Genomic DNA, 19,872 nt, shown 5'->3' on the forward strand with positions numbered 1-19,872 from the left:
TGTTGCTTAGAAGAAATGCAGGTGTCAAACATGTCAGCGGGAGTTTCGCTATACCCGGCGGCGTTTTCTCAAACTTTACAGCTTCACGAAAGTGCAATTACTCTGGGAAGGGACTATTATGAATTTAAGTGCAGAGAAAGGTGGTCATTACGAGCGGCAGGCTGACATACGTAGTAATAATACATGGTAGGTTACTTCGGTCCAGTCTTAGCGAATCAATAGATAGTCTGTGAATATACACACCCAGTCCGCTCCGTCCTCGCTCAGCTCCATTGCACGCCCCAGCCCAGCGCCTCAAACATGACCGGGATGACCCCACAAGCAAGCAAGCCGATACCGCAGTACACAATGACCTTGGTCAGCACTGCAGACGAAAATCTACCGTCAGCGTGAACGTCCACGAGTGACATGTGCCCGAGACCTACCGTCTGCATCGTAATGCTTGACGATGTCCTGCTTTTCACCGTTTTCCTCGTCCAGATCAACCGGATATTCTTCCTTTTCTACAGTCCCAGGCACAGACAAGCCCGTCTGGCGGCCCTTGTTGCCTCTGAGCTTGACGCTACGCTCACCGTAGATGTTGTCATATCGCAGACCGCGCACGCCGCTCGCGCCGCCACCGTCCGTCTCCATCTCCATCATGCCCGGAAGGTCGATCACGGATGGGATCGGGTGCAGCCCCGTCTCGGGCGGTACGTTCTTATAGTCCGTCGCGGGCGTGTAGAATCGCCGATGCGGGAGCGTGAACGCATGCGAGAGCAGCCGGAAGAGCGGCGGCAACACGAAGTGTGACATGTTCTTCGCGAAGATGCGCCATATGAAAATAATCAGGATGCCTACGGGGTGATGTGATTAGCGTGGGATACTTTTAGGGGCACGGCGGGCGACTCACCGACAGTCATCTTGGCAACGGCGACGGTCCACCAGGTGAGCGTGTCGAGCCAGCTGCCCCACGGACTGCCAGGCATAACGTGTACGAAGTACTCATCTCCGTAGCCGTTGTGCAGCATATACCATCGCGACAGGATCTCACCCAGCACGACCGAGATGAACGCGATCGCATCCTCGAAGCACGGGCAGTCGTCTATCGGCTGCGGATGCCAGTGAACGGACAGCAGGCAGAGCGGAATCGTCACTGCAGGTACTGCAGGAATGGACAGATTTAGAGCTACCTCGAGGGATAAACTTCAATGTGCTCACCGATCCAGCCAGAATCCCTGACCCACACATGCAGCCATCCACTGAAAAGTTGATCGAATGCCCAGACTCCGACTCCGAGTAGCACACCGACCGCGCAATCCGTGAATGAGTGCATGCCTGTATATAGCCGGCCATACACGATCGAGAATACGTAGAACAGAAGTACGCCAGACAAGACACGGTATGTGGTATCAGATACCATCGTGTCTACGCCGGGCGTGGCAGACATGTGTTCCAATGCCGAATGTGTAGAGCTATACATGACGTTGAACACGGGGAAGCGAGCAGATGACGGGGTAACGTAGGCGTGTTGAAGGAGCGAATAGAAGAACAGCGCAATCGAGACGCTGTTCGCAGAATGTGTCGATGGGAACCCGTACTCGAGATGATGGTTACCGATAGCTTCGGAGCGAACTGAGTGGGCATCTTGGGTCTATAGAGGCAATACGACTTACTCAGTCTCGTGACAGGCGGAGCGAACGGCCTCGGAGAGCAGACTGAGTCTTTGATGAATGAGGCCATATAGACTCCCAGTGCGAGGACCATAGGCAGTCTATTGATAACATTCATGCCGGTAGCAGGCGAAACATCAGCAAGACCGGTGAACAGAACACACGAACTAGAACATACCCACGCCCAATAGATCCGTACCCGAAGAAGATGAGTGCGGGCAGGATTACCATGAAGAAGGTATGTGTCCCAAGGGAGGATGTGTACACGAAATACACGTCCAGGAACGGACGACGGACGTAGGCCTGCGCAAAAAATCAGCACAAATACTCTCTCTGGAACATAGGAGAAAGCATCATTTCATAACGAACATGGGGACAGACGGCAGTTCGCAAGTTGCACTCAATTCACATGACATTTCATGTGCATAGCGGCGGGTTGGAACACAGTCGACGACGACATAATGGGCCTGACACTAGGCATTTCAAACAGCACGAGAGGTTCGAATGTGGGCAGGTCTGTCTTAACCAGGTGAGCCGATACCATTCGGTCATTAAGCCAAGAACGTGTAGAAGCTCTGGGTATAGCCCGATGCACACTGAGGTTGCATGCTCACCTGCATCTTCGCCAACACCTCCGACTCCCATGCAACGTTCTGTCGCACTCTTTTATGAACGGTAGCCCTCCAGCTGTTCATCGTACGCTCGTAAACCTCTTTGGGGAGTAGACCGATGCCCACAGCGGTCTCGTCATCTCCGTCTCCATGCGTCTCGCGGTCCGACCCAGATGTGTTGTTCTTCTCGTGCCAGACTGCATCAGAAGCATCCAGGGAGGAATAGCAAGCGTCAGAAACACTGCTAATGTATGAAGGTAACTCAGAATTGGTGGTAGAAGGATCCTTGTGATGAGTTTGATGAGTGGGGATGCCCACCGCAGGACTTTGCATATCAGAGAGCGGCGGATTCGTGGTAGCGGTCATGATGGTCGATGAAAGCAAGTCGAATGTAAGCTATTTTCTATATATTCAAATGGCGACGGGCATCGTGACTAACCTCCGCATTTGGTCTGAGTCTGATTTCTGACACTGAGCGCACGCCACACCATCTTTCTGTGGCATCGGGTACATGATGGTAGAATTCATATATTGATACAGATCTCGACTACGTTCTCTTGGGCAGCATAATTTTACAGCAGAACATGGTCTCGAAGCGAGATTTGGTGGAACGTCACGGAGGTCACGCAATCCACGGATTCATACGTTTCTCAACTACTAGCCCGGAGTCTGTCCATTGCAAGCTGCGGCATGGCTAATGCAACCTTTGATCAACCACAACACATATAGTTCACGTTCAAGATGATAACGCGCACTGTGCATCAGATTGCCTTCTCTCTCAGGGTTTTGGCTTGTACAAACCAATAAGGTGACATCAAGAAGCTCTCAACCAGAAGAAAAGTTCAAAAAACAAGGAGGTCCTGAGACTATCTTGAACTCTCTGTGCTTTTTGGTGATAGCAAGCAGGTAAAAGTGTCATAAGCCGGATTTCAGTTTTCCTGATGATTTGCCAGTAGCGTCTACCCGTCACCAACTGAGAGATTCCAGGTATGAAAATATGCGCGCATATTCAAAACGTGTTCTCATTCACTCCCAGAGGTGCTACGCAAGTCAGTCAAATCTCGAGACTCCTCATCTCTAGATGTCACAGATTCGGATCGGGTGCGATGAAGCGCTGTGAAAAGAAATACACTGAACGTACTACCCCGGACGAACGTGTTTCGTCTTAAATTGAAGCACACTTAGCGAAATCGATTTCCGAGTATACCAATCCTCATCCGTTCGGCTGTTCTGTCCCCGCCCGGTCATGAAATGATCAGAAATGCTTCCGATGCCTTCGAAGAATCATAACAGTCCTGGCCTTGCATGCTTCTTGATGTCCTCGCAAGGAAGGTCAGGAAAATGAGCCCAGATATAAAAAGGTGTGCCAAATGAGCATCAAAAACGCCTCCCTCAAGCATCTGTTCATCGGTTCGCGACGAGCCTGAGCCCTCAATTGCTTCTGTCCATACCTTGACTTAAACTGTACTATGACCAGGTGAGTGTATCGCATCCCGTTCGCAGTCTTCTGTCTGATCCGCTGCGCAGAACCATGAACGGTCCCCAGAGCACCAGATATAGCCACCTCTCACAGATGGAACGTCCAAGGTTCGCCAGATGCTCTTAGCAGTGTCATGCACTGCTGCCGAAGATCGACTGCGCCGTACTACTGGATTAGCACTTCCAACCTTGTTAGCCCGGTGGGCGTTGGCTGCAAATCATCCGCTGGATGTCCCTGAACATGTCGAAATCCTAAGATACGAAGGCACACCCGAAGATGTGCTCAGCTATTTCGGGTTTCTAGATATCGAGGTTCGCCCGGAGCGAATATCGGTGCTCGGGACCATATCCGTTCAGTTGTCCATCGAGCTTGCATGTCGGTGAGGGCGAACGGTTCGCTACTACAAGAAAGGTACCGGATGTATGTATTGGCTGTTGGTTTTCATGCAGACTCGTCAACAATCAATGGATAGGTTGCGGCGGACATCTTAGAGACTGCATGGAAGGAGACATAGGCGGCGAACAACAAATTCCGGGACGGTCTCGTCCCCTAATCCCTTCCCTCGCGTCAGACAATTCTACCCCTCATGAGTAAATGCAGTCACCTTCGTGTTGATAGCGTGTATGCTTCTTATTCAGAAGCGATGTATAGTAGATGTTAGGTACTGCCAGAAGTCATCTTCCGAGCGATTCGTCCTTCCGGTTATGAATGATCTATAACGAGCCCATGACTTTGGCATCCGGTCCTCTTCTTCACCATTACCGTCGACACATCGCATAGCCAGTGATTCCACGCAAGCAGGGTAGAAACCCGCTGAGCCCCAGTCTATGAGCCACAGCACGTTGTTCTTGTCCAGCATGATGTTTGTTGCATTGAGGTCGCCGTGAGTGAAGACGAGAGTCCAGGACCATCGCTCAAGGGAGGACGGCTATGCATAGCATGGATTTTCCTATGTTTGCGTTCGTAGGCAGTCTTCCATCCTACGAAAGAGACCAGTTCGCAGAAGCGACGAAACCGACGGACAGAATCAAATGGACCGCGCTCTACATGATCAAAGACGACACCACCAATCATCCCGTCCGTAATGCCACCTGCTCTTTCTGACGTTATTGAGCGAAGTTGATTAACATAAAGTCGTAGCGTGCAAGCAATGCGGAATTTCATGAAGGCGCTCTGCTCGTTCCAACATTCGTAAAGCATCTGACCATCGACACGGTCCATGATCAACCATGAGAAGTGGTTGTGGTATGCGCGAGGGATCGGTATGCTTGTGTGTTGACGCACGTATTCCATACTGTCTCACTCTGAAGACGTTGCATCCTTGGCAATGAGAAAAGGCGTGATGAGGTGACTAGGAACACCTTGGTCGGATCCTCCTGCGTTCAAGCGTTGGAGGAGACTTTTGTCCCAATCTTTGACTGCAGAGCTGTCCATGAGGTGGATGACTTCATCATCGCTTTCAATTAATGGTACGACAGGAATGTCCTGTAAGTAACTGAGTTTGGAGATGAAACATATAACGGAATGAGCGAACCTGTTGCTGTCGAGGATGAGGCAGCACAAACAATGCGATTATGCCATCCAGAATGGAAGATATGAGGGAACCTGCACCCGATGACAGACGCTCGACGAATGTTCTCTTCAGAGGGGGAACGGGATAGAGGTTACAAACTGCTCAATGAGAGAAAATCAGATGTGAACTCGAAAAGTTGATATGTAACAAACCTATTGTCCCCATGAGATCCTCGATTCCATCCCCCCTCATGTTGCTTACAAGCACGTAGTCGACATCATAATAATATCCAAAACGGCAGGAATACTCGCGATTCGTCAGTTCTGGATGGCAATCTTCCTGAATCAAGAGATCGCTTTTGGTGCCCACGACGCACAATGATTGCTTGCGAATATATGCCTTGTAAAGCAGCTCTCCCGGATAGCTAGTGGGAGTGCTGGCATCGAAGATGATAAGCAACATGTTTGCGAATTGTGACTTTCCATCAACGACAGAAAACCGGAACTCAAACCCATGTCCATGGGAAAAATACACTTTATCGTTCTGTTGAACGTTGTAGGCAGTCAATTAACCCATGGGCGCAGCGTCGTGTATGTGCACTCACCAATCGCGCTGCCAGTGACATTTTCCCAGTTGCTTGCTTGCCTTTAATCGAAATCGCATTATGCCCATGAGCGCCACCTTTTCTCTGAAGCAGCATACCTGTTATCGCTATGTAGATCGTGTGTGCTGGCATAGCTGGCCCTAAGAGGGATGCACCGCGCTACTCAGGCTGGCGGTGCGGGACCTTTGAGGTAGCAGCAGATCTAGGTGCCACAAACATTCGGCCGGTGGGCGTTCATTCAACGACGGTCAAAAGACGATATCCGCAGTAAACGACAGGCTCCTCAAGGCCTCAGGTCTCAACACTGGTGGATATTGAACTCCCTTGTTACAAGCATATTCTGTCAGAGAAGGCACTGCAACAGTTCCGACGGGCCTTCAGGGCAGCGGAGCATATCAACGTCACTCAAGCTTAGCGAATAGTAGGCAATGAGAATATTTCGCGCCATGACTGATTAACAACTCTAATTTCAATGGAACGACTACCAGTTCCACGTCAGGGATTTTTTGGACAACAGATTTTGTATCCGATCTGCCTTGAGCCTCTGTGGAAGTGCAAACTCGAAACATCAATTGGAAGTATTCCCGACAATGAAATGGAAATCCAGAATTTTGATAAACAACCAGAACCGAACTTGACGCTGCGCCACCGTTCAAGTGATATCATACGAAGCGGTAGCTATATCACAGCGGCATATCAGTGATACATCAATCCTACGTGGCAAGAGATGAACCGGGAGATTTATAAAGGCTTTCAACTCGACATAATACGTGGATGAGATCTCTCAACCGGCCTTGCGCAATAAGTAGCATCGTATCTTCTAACTATCAGAAAGTAGCGCATAGACTCACTGACGCCTTATTCTGTAATAGACAGGTAATATGTGAGCGAGAGAGAGCCACACCTGTGAGCCGTCATGAGATTGGCACAAAACGAAGAAGACCGTGCGCACATTATACCAGACGTATGACGCCTGATCGTTACGAATCGTCTTGAAAGCGAGAAAACGATACCCGAGAGCTATCGCTCCAATCAAGAGCCTGATGCCTATGCTCCAGGTGATCCTCCAGACTTGTATCAGAACCATGGTCCATATAGTCAGACTGGGAAGCATGGTCCATCGCGCAACTGAAGGAAACAAGAGTGGAATTGTGATTCGGTTAACAAGCTGGTCGCCTCGGATGTCTTTGAAGTCCTGCGCGTGTATGGTGGAAGCGATAATGGCTGCGCTGAGACATACTGACATGAACGCAGTGCAATCTAAACGATGTATTCCTCCAGCTGTAAACGTATGAATTTTTTTTAGAGAAGCCAAATGATTGCAGCACGACGCACCTGCGACAAGTGTCGCTCCGACCTCAAACGCCGCTGTACCCGCGGCATTGAGCAAGTTGCGTGCTAACCAACGGCCGTGTAAGTGGAGTTCGTTGTAGAGCAGGCTCATGAAAACGAGCGCCACACTAGCCAAGAGCACATCCGTGCCGTGACTCCATGATAAGGTGAAGCAGCACGGTACGAGTAGCCAATGCACAACGCGTGCTGCTCTCATTGAAACGCGCTTCGCCGGAAGAGGTCTCCATGGCTTGTTGATCTCGTCCTCTTGTATATTCAGTGACTGGTTTGACACGTCAAACTGGAGCAGGTGTATCCAAGTCCACATTATGCTGTGAACGACCCTCGTGACCTCGAGTGTAGGAGATACAGCCATGGCTAATACAGTCTGAGATTCGTTTGTTAGATTTTCAACATGATGGGTATAAATAGAGACGACTACTGACGACAGGTATCAAGGTAGTCTTGAAGTCGGACTTGGTGAACAGAAACACGGTGCATATGTGATACAGAAGTGTGCCCATGGGTGAAAAGAGAGGCTGAATCAAGAGAAACATTGGTAAAACCGGCTCGACCTGCAGTCACATTGGCTGAAGTGTCATTTATAGTTCACCACAACACGGTGGGCACATGATGGGAAACCCTTCTACAAAGATATCGCAGAGCGAAGTCATTTCTAATAGAAGTTCCAAGAAGCTAACATCCAGTGATAGATGAGACTTTAGAATCAGATGGTCGACTGTCTAAATTGCGATGAATAGCATCCCAGTGCTTACTGAATATCCATCCATCACGGATAGAAAAGCGCAGCACGATGGGTTCAAGCAAAATCTCCGGATACGCGGAACGGGGTCTGGACAGTGATGGAAGACTGAAGATGGATGAGCCGTGGAAGCAGGAGTAAATTTGTATTTAGAATGTCAGCCTTCACGTAGACTTCAAGTGCACAGCGCTTACTACATGGTGAAGGGATTACTATCCACAATCGAGTGGTACCTGCGTTTCAGAATTACATGCCTCTTCATGATAAATTGCGTAGAATTTGCAAATCCATGTTATATTCCATGTGAATATGTCTGGCATTGGCGAGGTAAACGTATAGCTAATGGAATGATAGATAGTGTAGTGTCATGCACCCAAGACTGAGACTTTGGCACGGGTGCTGCGAGCTGCATTTTTGTGTTGTGAAGAGCACTTCAAGCTCATTTGAGAGAGTCCGGAGAATTTCGCGAGAACTTGCATAGGCGTCCTGCGTTGATGGCAGATGCATCACACCGGGGGCATGGGCCCATGATTCCGCCCGAAACATTTTGGACACATTGTAATAACAGTCCAAATAATTATGCAATGTTTTGAGTGCATACATTTTGAAATCATTTTGAATGTTTTAAAATGTTTAAGGCATCAACATTGCGGCACAATTTTGATAGCATTCATAAAGATGCAGGAATGAGACCCCAATGCTGCAGATGACAGCATTCAAGCATTATTGCGATAGCATCCTAAATGTTTCTTGGGAGAAAATCTCAAATGATACCTGTGAGTGGCCATGATGTCTTCAAGATGTTCCCAATGAGTTCATTGTGATCACATAATTGTTATTACTATATATAGTAATGTGCTAACCATATTAGGACATCTCTGATGCGTTCAAGATGATTCCAGCCGGCACATGATGGAAAGCATCTGGTACTCATCGTAACATCACATTGATCACATTTGTAATGTACCCTTAAGATCCTTTCAAAATGATACCAACATATTATATGAATGCTGGCCGGAGCAAAACTGTTGTCTCATTCTGGTGTCTTTCTGAATAATATCACTATTATTCCACTATGAGCCCACTCGAAATAATTCAAATTATTCTGTGATGTTTACATCAGTAACATTAGAGTTACATTGTGACTGTGATCGTGATGTGTCCAAAATGTTCCCGGCGGAATCATGAGCTCATGCCCCCGGTGTCATGGACGGAAATGGTCATCTCTGGATGGCTCTGGACATCAGACGAATGTGAGAAGGACACTCAGAGTTGAAACAGATTGAACATGAACATTAGATGGTCGACCATGCATCTGCCGTGAATTTACGCACCTGTTCCTGAAAAATCATAAATTTGAGACATCCGAACAGCCTGAACGACCAAAGGACACTACCTGCTCTCTTCTTCCAATCTTTCCTGAAACACATGGCATTTTATGTAGACTGCTATCAACAGGAGATGGCCGAGGAGGCACCCATAGACAAGGGACATGATAATAATAACTACAGGGATCGAACAGATGGCTTGAATATGGCTAGCGTCGGCGGCGTTTGCGCCCAAGGCATTGGCTACCGTCATATGTAGGACGCGCTTTCAGAGTTACAAAGCGATTTCATCTCCGAAAGGCGTCAACCGCATCTTGTATGACATGTCGGTGGCTGACGAGTCGTTATTCCTTTATACTCGTCGTCCATCATTACACTCATTTCCCATGTATGATATAGCAGAATATGCGGGTCAAGACTGCCATAGCTCCTGTATGGTACAGGCGAGGGTCGCAGGGACTCATTTTGCTCTGGCGCTGTAGTCATATCAAACTCAGAGTCACAGGGCAGCACCGCAGCAACCACTTGTAGATATGCCATGGTCATCCGATGGTTGCGCAGATCATGCGTATCCACTAACCTCTAAGACATGCCCATCAAGGCGATGCGCGTCTGACAGATGGGTTTGAAGCAAACCCAGTGATGTTCCTTCCCTCAAAGAAGTCTGCATGGGGGATATCACGCAAGGCGTTGGCTCTCTGGCACTCAAAGTTCATGATTTCCAATCCACAACAGGCGGATGGACTGTTCTCGTCTTCACGGTGTGAGAGTTGGTAATCGGGTGCATGCAGCTTGCGCAAACAATTAGGATGATGATCAGGCTGCCACTCTTCCTCCAGGCCTAGGAAGATCCGAGCTGACCTTCGCGCTGACAGTTCCGCGAACATGACACAAAGTGATAAATGGGACGGAAAATTACGTCAAGGAATTGAATGTTGCTCTAAAGCCGCTGCTGATTGGAAAAGTCGAAGATTGAATGGCAGACCGATTGAAGAACAAATTTTGGTCTCGGACCCAGACAGATAAACCTCGAAGGTCTGGGTACGAGACCAATGGATTTGGCGCATAGCGTGGAACTTCTGGTATGCTTCTTTTGATAGTTTCGATCAGACCACTGAGCCCTCTGATGTGGAAGACGTCTGCATTCTACTATCAGAACAACAAGGTTGCTGTTCCGAGTGCAGTGGCTCTACCTCTGACTCCATCTTCACAGCGTCATGTGTTCTAGAAGTTTCAGAACGAGCGCTGCGGACAGCTGCTGTGTGCCAGCATGATGCATGATGCACTGGCATTTTTATCTTAAAGATCTTGTCCATTCGCTACTTTTATAAGCACGACGAATCTGCATGCAGAGTCCTGTCGACCAGCCATGGCAGACTGTCTGAGCATCCCACATGTTGCAGAACTGTGAGTCTACTGACTATTCATGTGCTGCGCTTGTAAACTCAATGGAAGCACGCAGCTCAGGACCGCTGGTTAGTGGGACGGTGTGCTGTGTCAATGCAAGAGATCCCTGACATCATTGAGATTCTAGCTGTTGGCGTACCAATTCAATTGGGTGTTGTATGGTGTGCTAGTCATGCAAGTTTGTACGGTCGTTGATGATCAGATCATGCTAGAGGCCGTCATTCTAATTGGAATTCACAGACACATATCATCAAGTGTCATTTAGAGATCATGTCGCCATAAAATGTCTCGTCTATGGTTTATTTGCTCTAGAAACTGTGCGGACGATACTCCTCACCCACGACTCGTTCCAACAACTGGCGCTGAATTGGGGAAGCCTGGAAGGCCTGTACACGCTCAATTATCTGTGGTTGGATGTTCCGATCTTCATTGGAATAAGTACACACCGGCTTTGGTCCGTCTGGAATCATCCGCTTACATGCCGATGCAGGCAGCGTCTGTATTCAGTGCTTCTATGCGTGGCACATATACATCCTCGGACAATCCAAAGCGTTGAGCATTTTGATCCTGTTGGTAAGTCCCATGGACTACAGCATCACACCTCTGGTGCCACGATACTTTGATCTGAAGACAGCATCCCAGGTTGCCTTGATGCAATGTGGAGGGGCATTTGCTGAAGGAATCCTCTCCAAGGTCTATTCAAATGTTCCCGGTACACAGATCAATACTCTCAGGAGCTGCACAGTATGCGAAGGCCACTCATGAATGAGAGCAGACTGAACAAGTTTTTATCTGCAGGTTTGGCTGGCAGGAACTTCCACTTGCGATGTCATAATTGCATGTTCGATGGTATACCATGTATGTGTCTATTTCACATGTCTGACACACCGTCTAATCTCCCTCAGCTTTCACGAAAGCGGACAGGATATAAAAGCACGGACATTGTTATAAATAAACTCATCCAACTTGTGATTGAAACTGGTATGGCTACTGGTGTGTGTTCCACGATTGGCAACGTGAACATTTCAGCTTATCACAATGTCAGCTATCATCGCCATCATTGAGCTTTCTCTGTTCCTCCAGTTCAAGCATAATTTCTATCATATTGTGCCTGCGCTCCTGCTCTCGAAGATGTACAGCAACTCATTGCTGGCCCTTCTTAACAATCGGGTGTCTCTCCGGAACCAGGCTTCTAATCCCAATTCATCAATGTCCCCTGCTATCTGGCGTGACAGCAGCGAATGAAATCAAATCCAGGCTAGCGTTGCTCAGGATACCTTTTTGGACAATGTCGCAATGGTCGATCTGGCTCAGACCAAGAGCTACAGAATCGTAAGTGTGAGTTCGAAGTACTTGAATGGTGCTCAAAGCATTTCCGCAGAGTGACGAGGGAGCTAACAGGAAGTCTAAGGTGATCGCAACAGAGTAACTCAGGGTCAGGCTGCCGCTAGGCTGCACCGCCGGAGATTGTTTATGTATATACGCGTTATCTTGAATGTGAACTATATATCTGTATGTATTGTGGTCAAATGTGGTGTCGGTCTTGCTGCGTGCTGTAGCTTGCAATGGAGTCGGATGGACAGAGAGTCTAATAGTCGAGAACCATATGAATAAACGACTCCGTAGATTGCGTGATCTCAAATTCCATCTGCATCTCGCTTCGAGACCATGTTTTGTCATGACGTTGCAGAGGATAACGTAGTCCCTTGCTCGTCAGAGCGACTTCTTTCCTGGTCGAAATGGCCTCTGGGTGATTTCCGGTATTTGGCGATATTCCGAATGACCCAATCGTTCAGATTGCAACACACTAACGGACAGCCTGTCCATACACAAGCATCCACCCTGTTGTGTTTCCCCATGCCTGTGGCTGGACGTGTGCCCTCGTCTTCGTGCTTGTGCCAGCTCCTGCTGACCAGCCATGAGTCGTCTCCGCCTGTTGGTCCTCTTTTTCGTCACTGTCCTCGTGCCGCCGTGGTGTTCGTTCGTGCGCTACTAGTATTCTCTCTCGTGTAGCCGTCCTGTCTGTATTTTATACGACTATCCATGATCACCGCTGTGATCGCTTTATTTGTTGCAAGACTGACTGTCCCGCTTGCGACTTGCGCGAGGCCGAATTCGCACCCGCATTCCTGTAACCATCAGTTGCGCCCGTCGTCCATTGAAGGGGATGTCTGTCTCTGTTCCAACCTTTTCGCTACATGAGAGCTATCATCCCTACGTCCCGTGTTCACTCGTGACACCCGCCTACTGTTAAGGCTCCAACATTTCTATCTATTTACTATGTTACATAGTTTTAACTGTTTACTATATCTGTTTATTTACAGTTGGGCCTGTACATAGTAAATAGATGTATATATATAGTATAAATAGTTTTATGATGATATAGGGCTATTGAGTGCACAATTGCTAGATTTGACAGCACAACAGTGAGCCAATTGAAAGTTATAGTGTTTAACAGCAGTCACCACTGACAGTTTATCATCATATAGGCTCATGAACATGAGTTTCTTGTCATTTCTTGTATGACATAAGATTTTCTGGTCATTTCTAGTGCAAGTGTTGACATTGAATGCTTGTTTTCTGCTCACTGTCATGTGCTTGCTGATGCAAACAGGTCCTTAAAGGCCTCAACAATCACAGAGGCTGCTCACAGTTGAGTAAAACTCCATCAAAAGATGGGACCAAAAAAACTATATAAACTTTATATAAACTGTTTATATGACATATAGATAACTGTTTACTATATACTATATATTTACACCTCAGGAGTGTAAATAGTATAAATAGTTGGAGCCTTACCTACTGTACTGCTGCTTGTGAACCGTTGTACATATACTGTTATGAATTGAAAAATATTCACCCTACCGTTCTAGTACGTGTCCGGAGCTTTGTACATACCTTTCCTACTAGAGCATAACTCATCCAGTCTCCGCTGTGTCTCGCATGCAAACATCTTCGCAGGTTATTTGGACCAGGCGTGCCATGGATGCAGCGCCGACACACACGAGTTACAGTGTCACGCAACACGGCATCCAACTTGAACGGAACAAGGGACTCATCTGCCGCTGCCGCCGCTTCTCGAGTCTAGATCTGCATTTCCTAAGTATCGAGTCTCTTCTGAATTCCGCCATCATGCCACAAGCTTATGGCCTAGCGTGTGCCCAGTGTTTGAAATCAGAAGAGATCGAATCTCCGACACTCAGCTCAGCGCTCAGCGCTCAGCCCATGCGCTTCGATCTGATCAGTTTCCAGACAGGTACAGAAATATTAATAGCTATTTAGCCACCAGCAACAGGCTTCCGCATGTTATCGATATCGATATGATACTCCCGGCGCCTACAACCTTAGACTCTGATCTGCTTTGCCAAACACACTTCACAACCTTACACCACCTTGTATGACAGGCACCGAACTGGCACGAGCCAAGGCCAAGGTGCTTATGCAGATGTAAGTGTCCGACCTGCAGGAGGTGCAGCAATGGCCAGAGTTTCATTTGCGATTGCTGTCTTACTGACCTCCATCATATATCCTCAAAGTCAGAGTGCCGGTACGTTAAGGCTAAAGCAAATGATCATAGGCTTGCTTTTTCTGCTTTCTGTCTACCTTTGGGGGGTCCTCTCGGTCAGTGATGCAGGACCATCGAAGGTCAAAGGTCTGATATACTGTGCCAATAGAATTATGACCTCTAGTCTCCCAGCAACTTAAGGTTGTCTCACAGAATGTCAAGGCTTCGAAGCTTGAAGTTGGAGGGAGCCGAGAAGCTTAAAATTGCTGTTGATGCCAGGAGACTAGCAGAACTCAGAGACTATGTCACCTCGAATGGGAAATATGAGGAAGCAACGAAGCAAGAATGAATGGAAGACTCGGAGATGCCATTCAACTGCTTCGAGATGGAAGCAACTGGTTCGCAACTCGCGGCGACGGCTCTCCTGATATTGTCCATGCTTCAGATATCAAGAAGCATGCAAATTTCATATGCGATGAGCGATAGAACCGGAGATTGGAGCAGCATCTGTAGAGCGGCACATACATTACATGGAGCCTTTCGTGTTGATGGGCTTTTATAGGATGCTATATAGCTTCTGTTCCTCGTCGGTCACTCTCAAGACTTGCGAGGATTTCTACACGTGCACACACACACAGACACGTACACATACAGAGCAAGCCGTCTTCATTTCCACATGACTACCGACATTTTCCAGGTTTCGGGAAAGGCGTTTGACTATATCATAGTCGGTAAGTAGTCCCCGTCGAGCCTCATTTCTCTCATTGACAATGTCACAGGTGGCGGAGTCAGTGTTGCTCCCTTGAATCATGTTTCAGATCGTGCCTCACGGAGATATATCAGACTGCAGGCCTCGCATTGGTGAATCGGCTCTCGGAAGACCCCTCTGTATCTGTCCTCGTACTGGAGGCAGGGAATGCAAACCTAGACGATCAAGTAAATCGTGCACCACATTTTCGTAAGGGATCGATTGCATGCACTCACTGGTTTGTCGCAGTGCTTCCGATGCAGAGGATGGCTCAATTGAATAATCCCAAGTATGATTGGGCATATAAGACGGTAGCACCGAATCGACGCGACTATTCATTCAGGATCATTGATTTTTTTTTTCACTGTTTCCAGGTTCCTCAAGCGCATTCAAACAATCGTGAATATGTATGGCCTCGGTGCGTTTGAATTCGTTTGCCGGACCAATAGAGGGCGTCGCTAATCATGATTCATCGTGTAGTGGGAAGGGTCTAGGCGGAAGCTCAGCAATCAATTTCTTGGTGTGGAACAAACCTGCCCGAGAGTACTTAGAAGGTGAATTGTTTGCCGCCAAGATAATCACAATGTCTGATATTTCAACGTAAGCATTCAATGAGCTTGGTAACGAGGGCTGGAACTGGGAGAGGTTCGAGAAGTATTCTAAGAAATCCGAGAAGTAAGTACAATTGACCTCTTTACTATTCGTATCCTTGAGATAGTGCGTCATAGGTTCACGAAGCCAAACCATGATCTGGATGTTTTGTCGTTCGAGATGGAGCACCGAGGCAACTCCGGTGCTGTTGAGGTCTCCTTTCCTCCTGTGATTTCTGGTGTCGAGAGACCATTTCTGGCAGTAAGCATCGAGCTCTGATCATCTATGACTTACCACTAATTTATCATAGGCAATGACGAAGAACGGCGTTGCTCGTGTCCTAGACTTCGTAAGTGGGTCAAATTTCTCGTCGATCTGGTTCTAATGCTTGACACTTTCCAGTCTTCTGGATATGTACGTTTTTCTTCTGTATAGTTTTGTCCGTATCTCACTTTTTCATTCAGACAAGCGGTACATCCGCCACGGCCACGACTGTAGACCCGAAGACTCATTTCCGTGCCTACTCCGCTAATGTATGTGTGTCCTCAGCTATACGATACTGCATATCTCATGGCAATTGGTAGATGTACTATCAACCGGTGTCGTCTAGGAACAATTTGACAGTCATAGTTTCAGCACACGTTACGCGCATTGAGACCAAAGCGAACGTGGATGGTACTGTGACAGCGACCGCGGTTCATTTTCTCCATGGCAATACCTCCCACAAAGCCTTACCTAACCGAGAGATGTGCCTATCTGCTGGGTATGTGTTTCGTCGAATGTCTACATATGTAGGCTGACTACCTACAAAAGTGCCATTGCGTCGCCGCAGGTACGATATTGATATTTTCCGTGAATTACTGGCAAAATGGCTTTACCTTTCATAGATCTTGGAGCTCTCGGGTATCGGAGATCGTGCCGTTCTAGAGAAGGTAGGAGTCGACGTCAAGTTGAATCTGCCCAGCGTTGGTGCGAACGTGCAAGAACATTTGTGGAGTGGGCTCATCTACGGTAGGGGCTTTGATCTTATCCAGACCATTGCTAATGGGCTTCACGCATCTACAGAAGTTGGGAAACGCGAGATTGACGGACATGAAGTAAACACATTGGATCCCCTCTTTTTTCCAGATGAGGCTGCGAAGCACGCCGCCTTGTAGTGCGTCTCCGTGTTCAGTCGATCTAAATTTATGTGGCTAATGCTTGATGGCTAGCCCTGAGGGGAAGGGTCTGCTGAACTGCAACACAGCCAGCTTGACCTTCTTACCTTTGAGCGCGATCTCCTCCGAAGGAGCCAAGATTCAAGATAAATTGGCCGAAACAATTGTCAAGAACATTGAAGCCAAAGCATACCCAAGCGGCCTTCAGAAGCAGTACGAGTTGCAGCTCAAACACTTGAAGCAAAAGGTTCCCAGTCTCGAGGTGATGCTTGCTCCGGGCCCTATAGCTCTTCCGCGTACGTTATGCTTCATCATCAATCTAGTCAAATCCTAAACCTTACTTCAGCGACTTTGGCTGTCGATAAGAAACATGTGACATTGTGCTTTGCGCTGAACAACCCATTCTCGCGTGGAACCATAGTTCGTTTCTTCTTTGCTCTAGCGTATGGTACTAGAATTGTTTCTCGTCCAGCATATCGATTGCAAAGATCCGTTGGCCTACCCTCGTATTGATCCCCATGTTCTTGAGGAATCGTATGGTGCGTCTTCTGGTATGAGTGTATCATTAAATGTTAATCATGCCTGCTAGATCTGCTGACGATGGTCGAGCTCGTCAAATTTGTTCGGAAGCTCGCGCAAACTGAGCCGCTGAAGAGTGCACTAGCCGATACTGTGAACTGCCATGACAGATTGTCTTCGCGCTTGCTAATTCAATATAGAGGAAGTTGTCCCTGGGAAAAAGGTTGAGAATGACGACCAGATTGCTGGTATATTATTTTGTCAACTATCAATTTCGCGACGCTGACCATATGGGGTAGAGTGGCTTCGCGGCATCGTTGACTCGATTAATCGTAAGTGTTACCACTGAACGGTACTATAGCTTCGGAACGGTCCTGTCTCATGCTATCTTACGACAGACACCGTTGGCTCCTGCTCCATGTTACCACTCGCCGATGGTGGGGTGGTAGACTCGAAGCTGAAGGTATGCATGAAGCATACCGGCCTTATCTTGTGACTGACGGTCCGTGGAATCTCAAGGTATACCATACCACGAATATCCGAGTGGTTGATATATCAGTGGTACCGCTACACATCGGGAGTCACACGCAAGGTAAGATCTCGCATAAACATGCGTCGTTGGTGTTGACTGGACGTCCACGCAGCCTTGGCCTATGCTTTAGCAGAACAAGGTAAGGTTTGATTGTCCATTTTATGAACTTGGTTGACGAAGATCGAACAGCTGCCGATATCATCAAGGGCCAAATTTAACTCATGCACAAATACCTATCATCATTCTGCTGGTCATCCCGTGCTATATGCTTTGTCCATTGGTCAGTTTGAGCTCGTGTACAGTAGTATCTCCGAGGATCTATACAAATGAGTGTTTGTCACTACGAGTACCCTTTGCGTCGGCAGTGACCGAAACAAGAACGGTTAAAGAAAGAGTTGCACAATTAAAACCTGGCTATCTCGAACATCGCACCTGGGATATCCGTAAACATACTTAAAACGGATGGCGCAGTGTGCCATAAGCAGCAAGTGGCATCGCATATCATGGCCTTTCTCGCATTTGTGTTCGTACTACGGCAGGCCTTGGAAGACACCAGTTCGCAAAAGCAACGGCAGGTCCTCAAAGGAAAAGGCAGGAGATGGCCACGCCGTATGTCGCCAATTGATATTTTATCCTGAATGGACTGAACGTAGAGTAAACTGCGACGAGACAGTGGAGTCTAGGTTCAGATTCGGCGGTGTGGCGTTTGTTTCCGGACAGCGCCGCTCGATGCCGAGATGCCGATTATTGTGTGGCCTGGTGGGCGTCGTTTGGCTCTGGAAAGCCGAGATCGGGATTTGAGATCCGCACTGGACGACCGGCACTTCACCAACGTTTCGAGTGCTTTAACAAGAACAAATCCGACCACATGATTGAGCCCATCCCTTATGCTCAGACCGTCGCGATCTCGAGACGTCCCCCCAAGGAGGTCGTCCAGCAGTCGCCGCCAGCCTGAGCGGCCGAGCCTGCTAGAAAAGCAGGCGCGCATCAAAGCGATGACGCTGTCATTTAGAGCCCCCAGTGAGATGGCTGCCGATAATCCTAAAGTAACAACCATAGAGCATCATACCATAGCTCGTTATGGAGCACCTTTTTCTCTTGGCAAGTTCAATGCCCCTACGCCGCTGGAAATGTTTTATGCCTGGTGCAACATGATCAAATGGGACCGCCAAGAGCTTTGAATGCAAGCTAGCGAGCGAGCAGCGGGTGTCCCGGTACGGCTGTCTTACTCAAGGACCCGCCTGTGCCGATGAATCACGGTGCATCGTTTAAATATCTCCAGTGATGCTATATATATTGATGGTCTGATGCGAGCACGATCATTAGAGCAATACATCTGATGGAAGCATGGCCGGATCCTTGGACATTGGCAGGATTACTGCATAAAGAGATGCCTCATGAACGTCTCACAATCGGCCCGATGGCACGAAGAATAGTAACGTAACACAGCCGCACCGCGTCCGTCGCACTATTGAAGTAGCAGTGACAAACTTGACACGCGAAACTATTGCAATTGTATCGGACGAACGAGTTCGCCTTCAACGACGTTCTATGTAACGTGTATTGACTCGTGTAACGGTACTGAAATCAGTGACTAGCCCTCCTAACACTCCAAATTCCAGTCCGTATATTTTAGCCTCAGCCGCCTCACAGACCCCCGAAAAAAATCCGTTTCTTTGCAAACCACCAACGTAACGCTAAGCAAGTGAGCCACCATGTCCATGTGCAAAGGATAACAACACATCGAACGCAAAGCTAGGGAGGAGGGGGATAAACATGTCTACGGTATGTATGTACGGTATGCGAATGCCAAGTGTAGTAGCTAGCTATAGCACAACAGTCCAAATGTAGTAGTATCGAGCAAGAAAACCGACGAGAAACCGAGATCGAGGTCGACATTGTACCGAACCACAACCACAAAAACCCGACACTATCCGCCCTTCAATTTCAATCCAAAAACACGTATATATATACCAGCACCATCACCGCGACCCCCTCTCCGGAACCCCAATCCCCAATCCCACACGCGCCATCTCGCCAGGATCCGACCCCGCACGCTGCACCCCCACCACGGGCACCCCCGCTTCACTAACCCGCGTCTTTGGGGCCCCACCCTCACTCACAGGCTCG

The 19,872-nt window shown here is 48.2% G+C and overlaps 10 protein-coding genes across 10 annotated transcripts in view; 4 read left to right on the top strand and 6 right to left on the bottom strand.

Annotated features, from left to right (window-relative positions):
• Positions 1-226: 226 nt before the first annotated feature.
• LAESUDRAFT_553458 (uncharacterized protein) lies at positions 227-2,012 on the bottom strand. The gene is made up of 7 exons (XM_040902910.1): positions 1,831-2,012; positions 1,656-1,753; positions 1,201-1,602; positions 893-1,144; positions 573-836; positions 426-503; positions 227-364 (listed from the first exon to the last, which is right to left on the bottom strand). Exons 1-7 carry the CDS (start codon positions 1,881-1,883, stop codon positions 264-266), a joined length of 1,248 nt encoding a protein of 415 aa, XP_040758249.1. The 5' UTR covers positions 1,884-2,012; the 3' UTR covers positions 227-263.
• A 1,457-nt stretch (positions 2,013-3,469) lies between these two features.
• Positions 3,470-3,761, bottom strand: LAESUDRAFT_553476 (uncharacterized protein). Its single transcript, XM_040902913.1, has one exon. The coding sequence runs from the start codon at positions 3,661-3,663 to the stop codon at positions 3,508-3,510; it is 156 nt and encodes a 51-aa protein (XP_040758250.1). The 5' UTR covers positions 3,664-3,761; the 3' UTR covers positions 3,470-3,507.
• LAESUDRAFT_553475 (uncharacterized protein) lies at positions 3,762-4,251 on the top strand. The gene has a single exon (XM_040902912.1). It carries the CDS (start codon positions 3,860-3,862, stop codon positions 4,124-4,126), a length of 267 nt encoding a protein of 88 aa, XP_040758251.1. The 5' UTR covers positions 3,762-3,859; the 3' UTR covers positions 4,127-4,251.
• On the bottom strand, positions 4,195-5,174 carry LAESUDRAFT_732244 (uncharacterized protein). The gene has a single exon (XM_040910204.1). The coding sequence runs from the start codon at positions 5,034-5,036 to the stop codon at positions 4,569-4,571; it is 468 nt and encodes a 155-aa protein (XP_040758252.1). The 5' UTR covers positions 5,037-5,174; the 3' UTR covers positions 4,195-4,568.
• On the bottom strand, positions 4,823-6,038 carry LAESUDRAFT_553473 (uncharacterized protein). The gene is made up of 5 exons (XM_040902911.1): positions 5,959-6,038; positions 5,861-5,901; positions 5,469-5,799; positions 5,278-5,414; positions 4,823-5,228 (listed from the first exon to the last, which is right to left on the bottom strand). Exons 1-5 carry the CDS (start codon positions 5,990-5,992, stop codon positions 5,043-5,045), a joined length of 729 nt encoding a protein of 242 aa, XP_040758253.1. The 5' UTR covers positions 5,993-6,038; the 3' UTR covers positions 4,823-5,042.
• A 669-nt stretch (positions 6,039-6,707) lies between these two features.
• Positions 6,708-7,716, bottom strand: LAESUDRAFT_665990 (uncharacterized protein; the record flags this gene model as incomplete). The annotated part of the gene is made up of 4 exons (XM_040905221.1): positions 6,708-6,764; positions 6,813-7,141; positions 7,196-7,580; positions 7,639-7,716. The coding sequence occupies 4 exons, from the start codon at positions 7,714-7,716 to the stop codon at positions 6,708-6,710; spliced, it is 849 nt and encodes a 282-aa protein (XP_040758254.1).
• Positions 7,717-10,817: 3,101 nt separating this feature from the next.
• On the top strand, positions 10,818-11,935 carry LAESUDRAFT_666021 (uncharacterized protein; the record flags this gene model as incomplete). Its single annotated transcript, XM_040905222.1, has 7 exons — positions 10,818-10,872; positions 10,931-11,128; positions 11,181-11,263; positions 11,333-11,434; positions 11,489-11,548; positions 11,596-11,683; positions 11,736-11,935. Coding segments are annotated over 7 exons (786 nt in total), but the record flags the coding sequence as incomplete, so codon positions are not given.
• Positions 11,936-14,871: 2,936 nt separating this feature from the next.
• Positions 14,872-17,960, top strand: LAESUDRAFT_764583 (GMC oxidoreductase; the record flags this gene model as incomplete). Its single annotated transcript, XM_040913466.1, has 24 exons — positions 14,872-14,926; positions 14,975-14,982; positions 15,039-15,138; positions 15,193-15,254; positions 15,318-15,361; positions 15,424-15,497; positions 15,549-15,618; positions 15,672-15,795; positions 15,845-15,883; positions 15,937-15,948; positions 15,999-16,067; positions 16,119-16,297; positions 16,348-16,366; positions 16,422-16,690; positions 16,746-16,987; positions 17,038-17,111; positions 17,164-17,230; positions 17,281-17,346; positions 17,411-17,458; positions 17,510-17,542; positions 17,609-17,673; positions 17,730-17,802; positions 17,855-17,881; positions 17,932-17,960. 24 exons carry the CDS (start codon positions 14,872-14,874, stop codon positions 17,958-17,960), a joined length of 1,848 nt encoding a protein of 615 aa, XP_040758256.1.
• Positions 17,961-18,245: 285 nt separating this feature from the next.
• Positions 18,246-18,697, top strand: LAESUDRAFT_718118 (uncharacterized protein; the record flags this gene model as incomplete). Its single annotated transcript, XM_040907397.1, has 2 exons — positions 18,246-18,351; positions 18,426-18,697. 2 exons carry the CDS (start codon positions 18,246-18,248, stop codon positions 18,695-18,697), a joined length of 378 nt encoding a protein of 125 aa, XP_040758257.1.
• Positions 18,698-19,239: 542 nt separating this feature from the next.
• Positions 19,240-19,872, bottom strand: part of LAESUDRAFT_732245 (uncharacterized protein) — a 3,964-nt gene continuing 3,331 nt past the window's right edge. Inside the window, exon 7 of the mRNA XM_040910205.1 lies at positions 19,240-19,825. Within this exon, the coding sequence (XP_040758258.1) occupies positions 19,725-19,825 (101 nt within the window). The 3' untranslated portion in view covers positions 19,240-19,724. The remainder of the gene's footprint in view (positions 19,826-19,872) is intronic.

The sequence above is a fragment of the Laetiporus sulphureus genome (genome assembly GCF_001632365.1).
Source record: "Laetiporus sulphureus 93-53 unplaced genomic scaffold LAESUscaffold_80, whole genome shotgun sequence".
In the NCBI taxonomy this organism is placed as follows: domain Eukaryota; kingdom Fungi; phylum Basidiomycota; class Agaricomycetes; order Polyporales; family Laetiporaceae; genus Laetiporus; species Laetiporus sulphureus.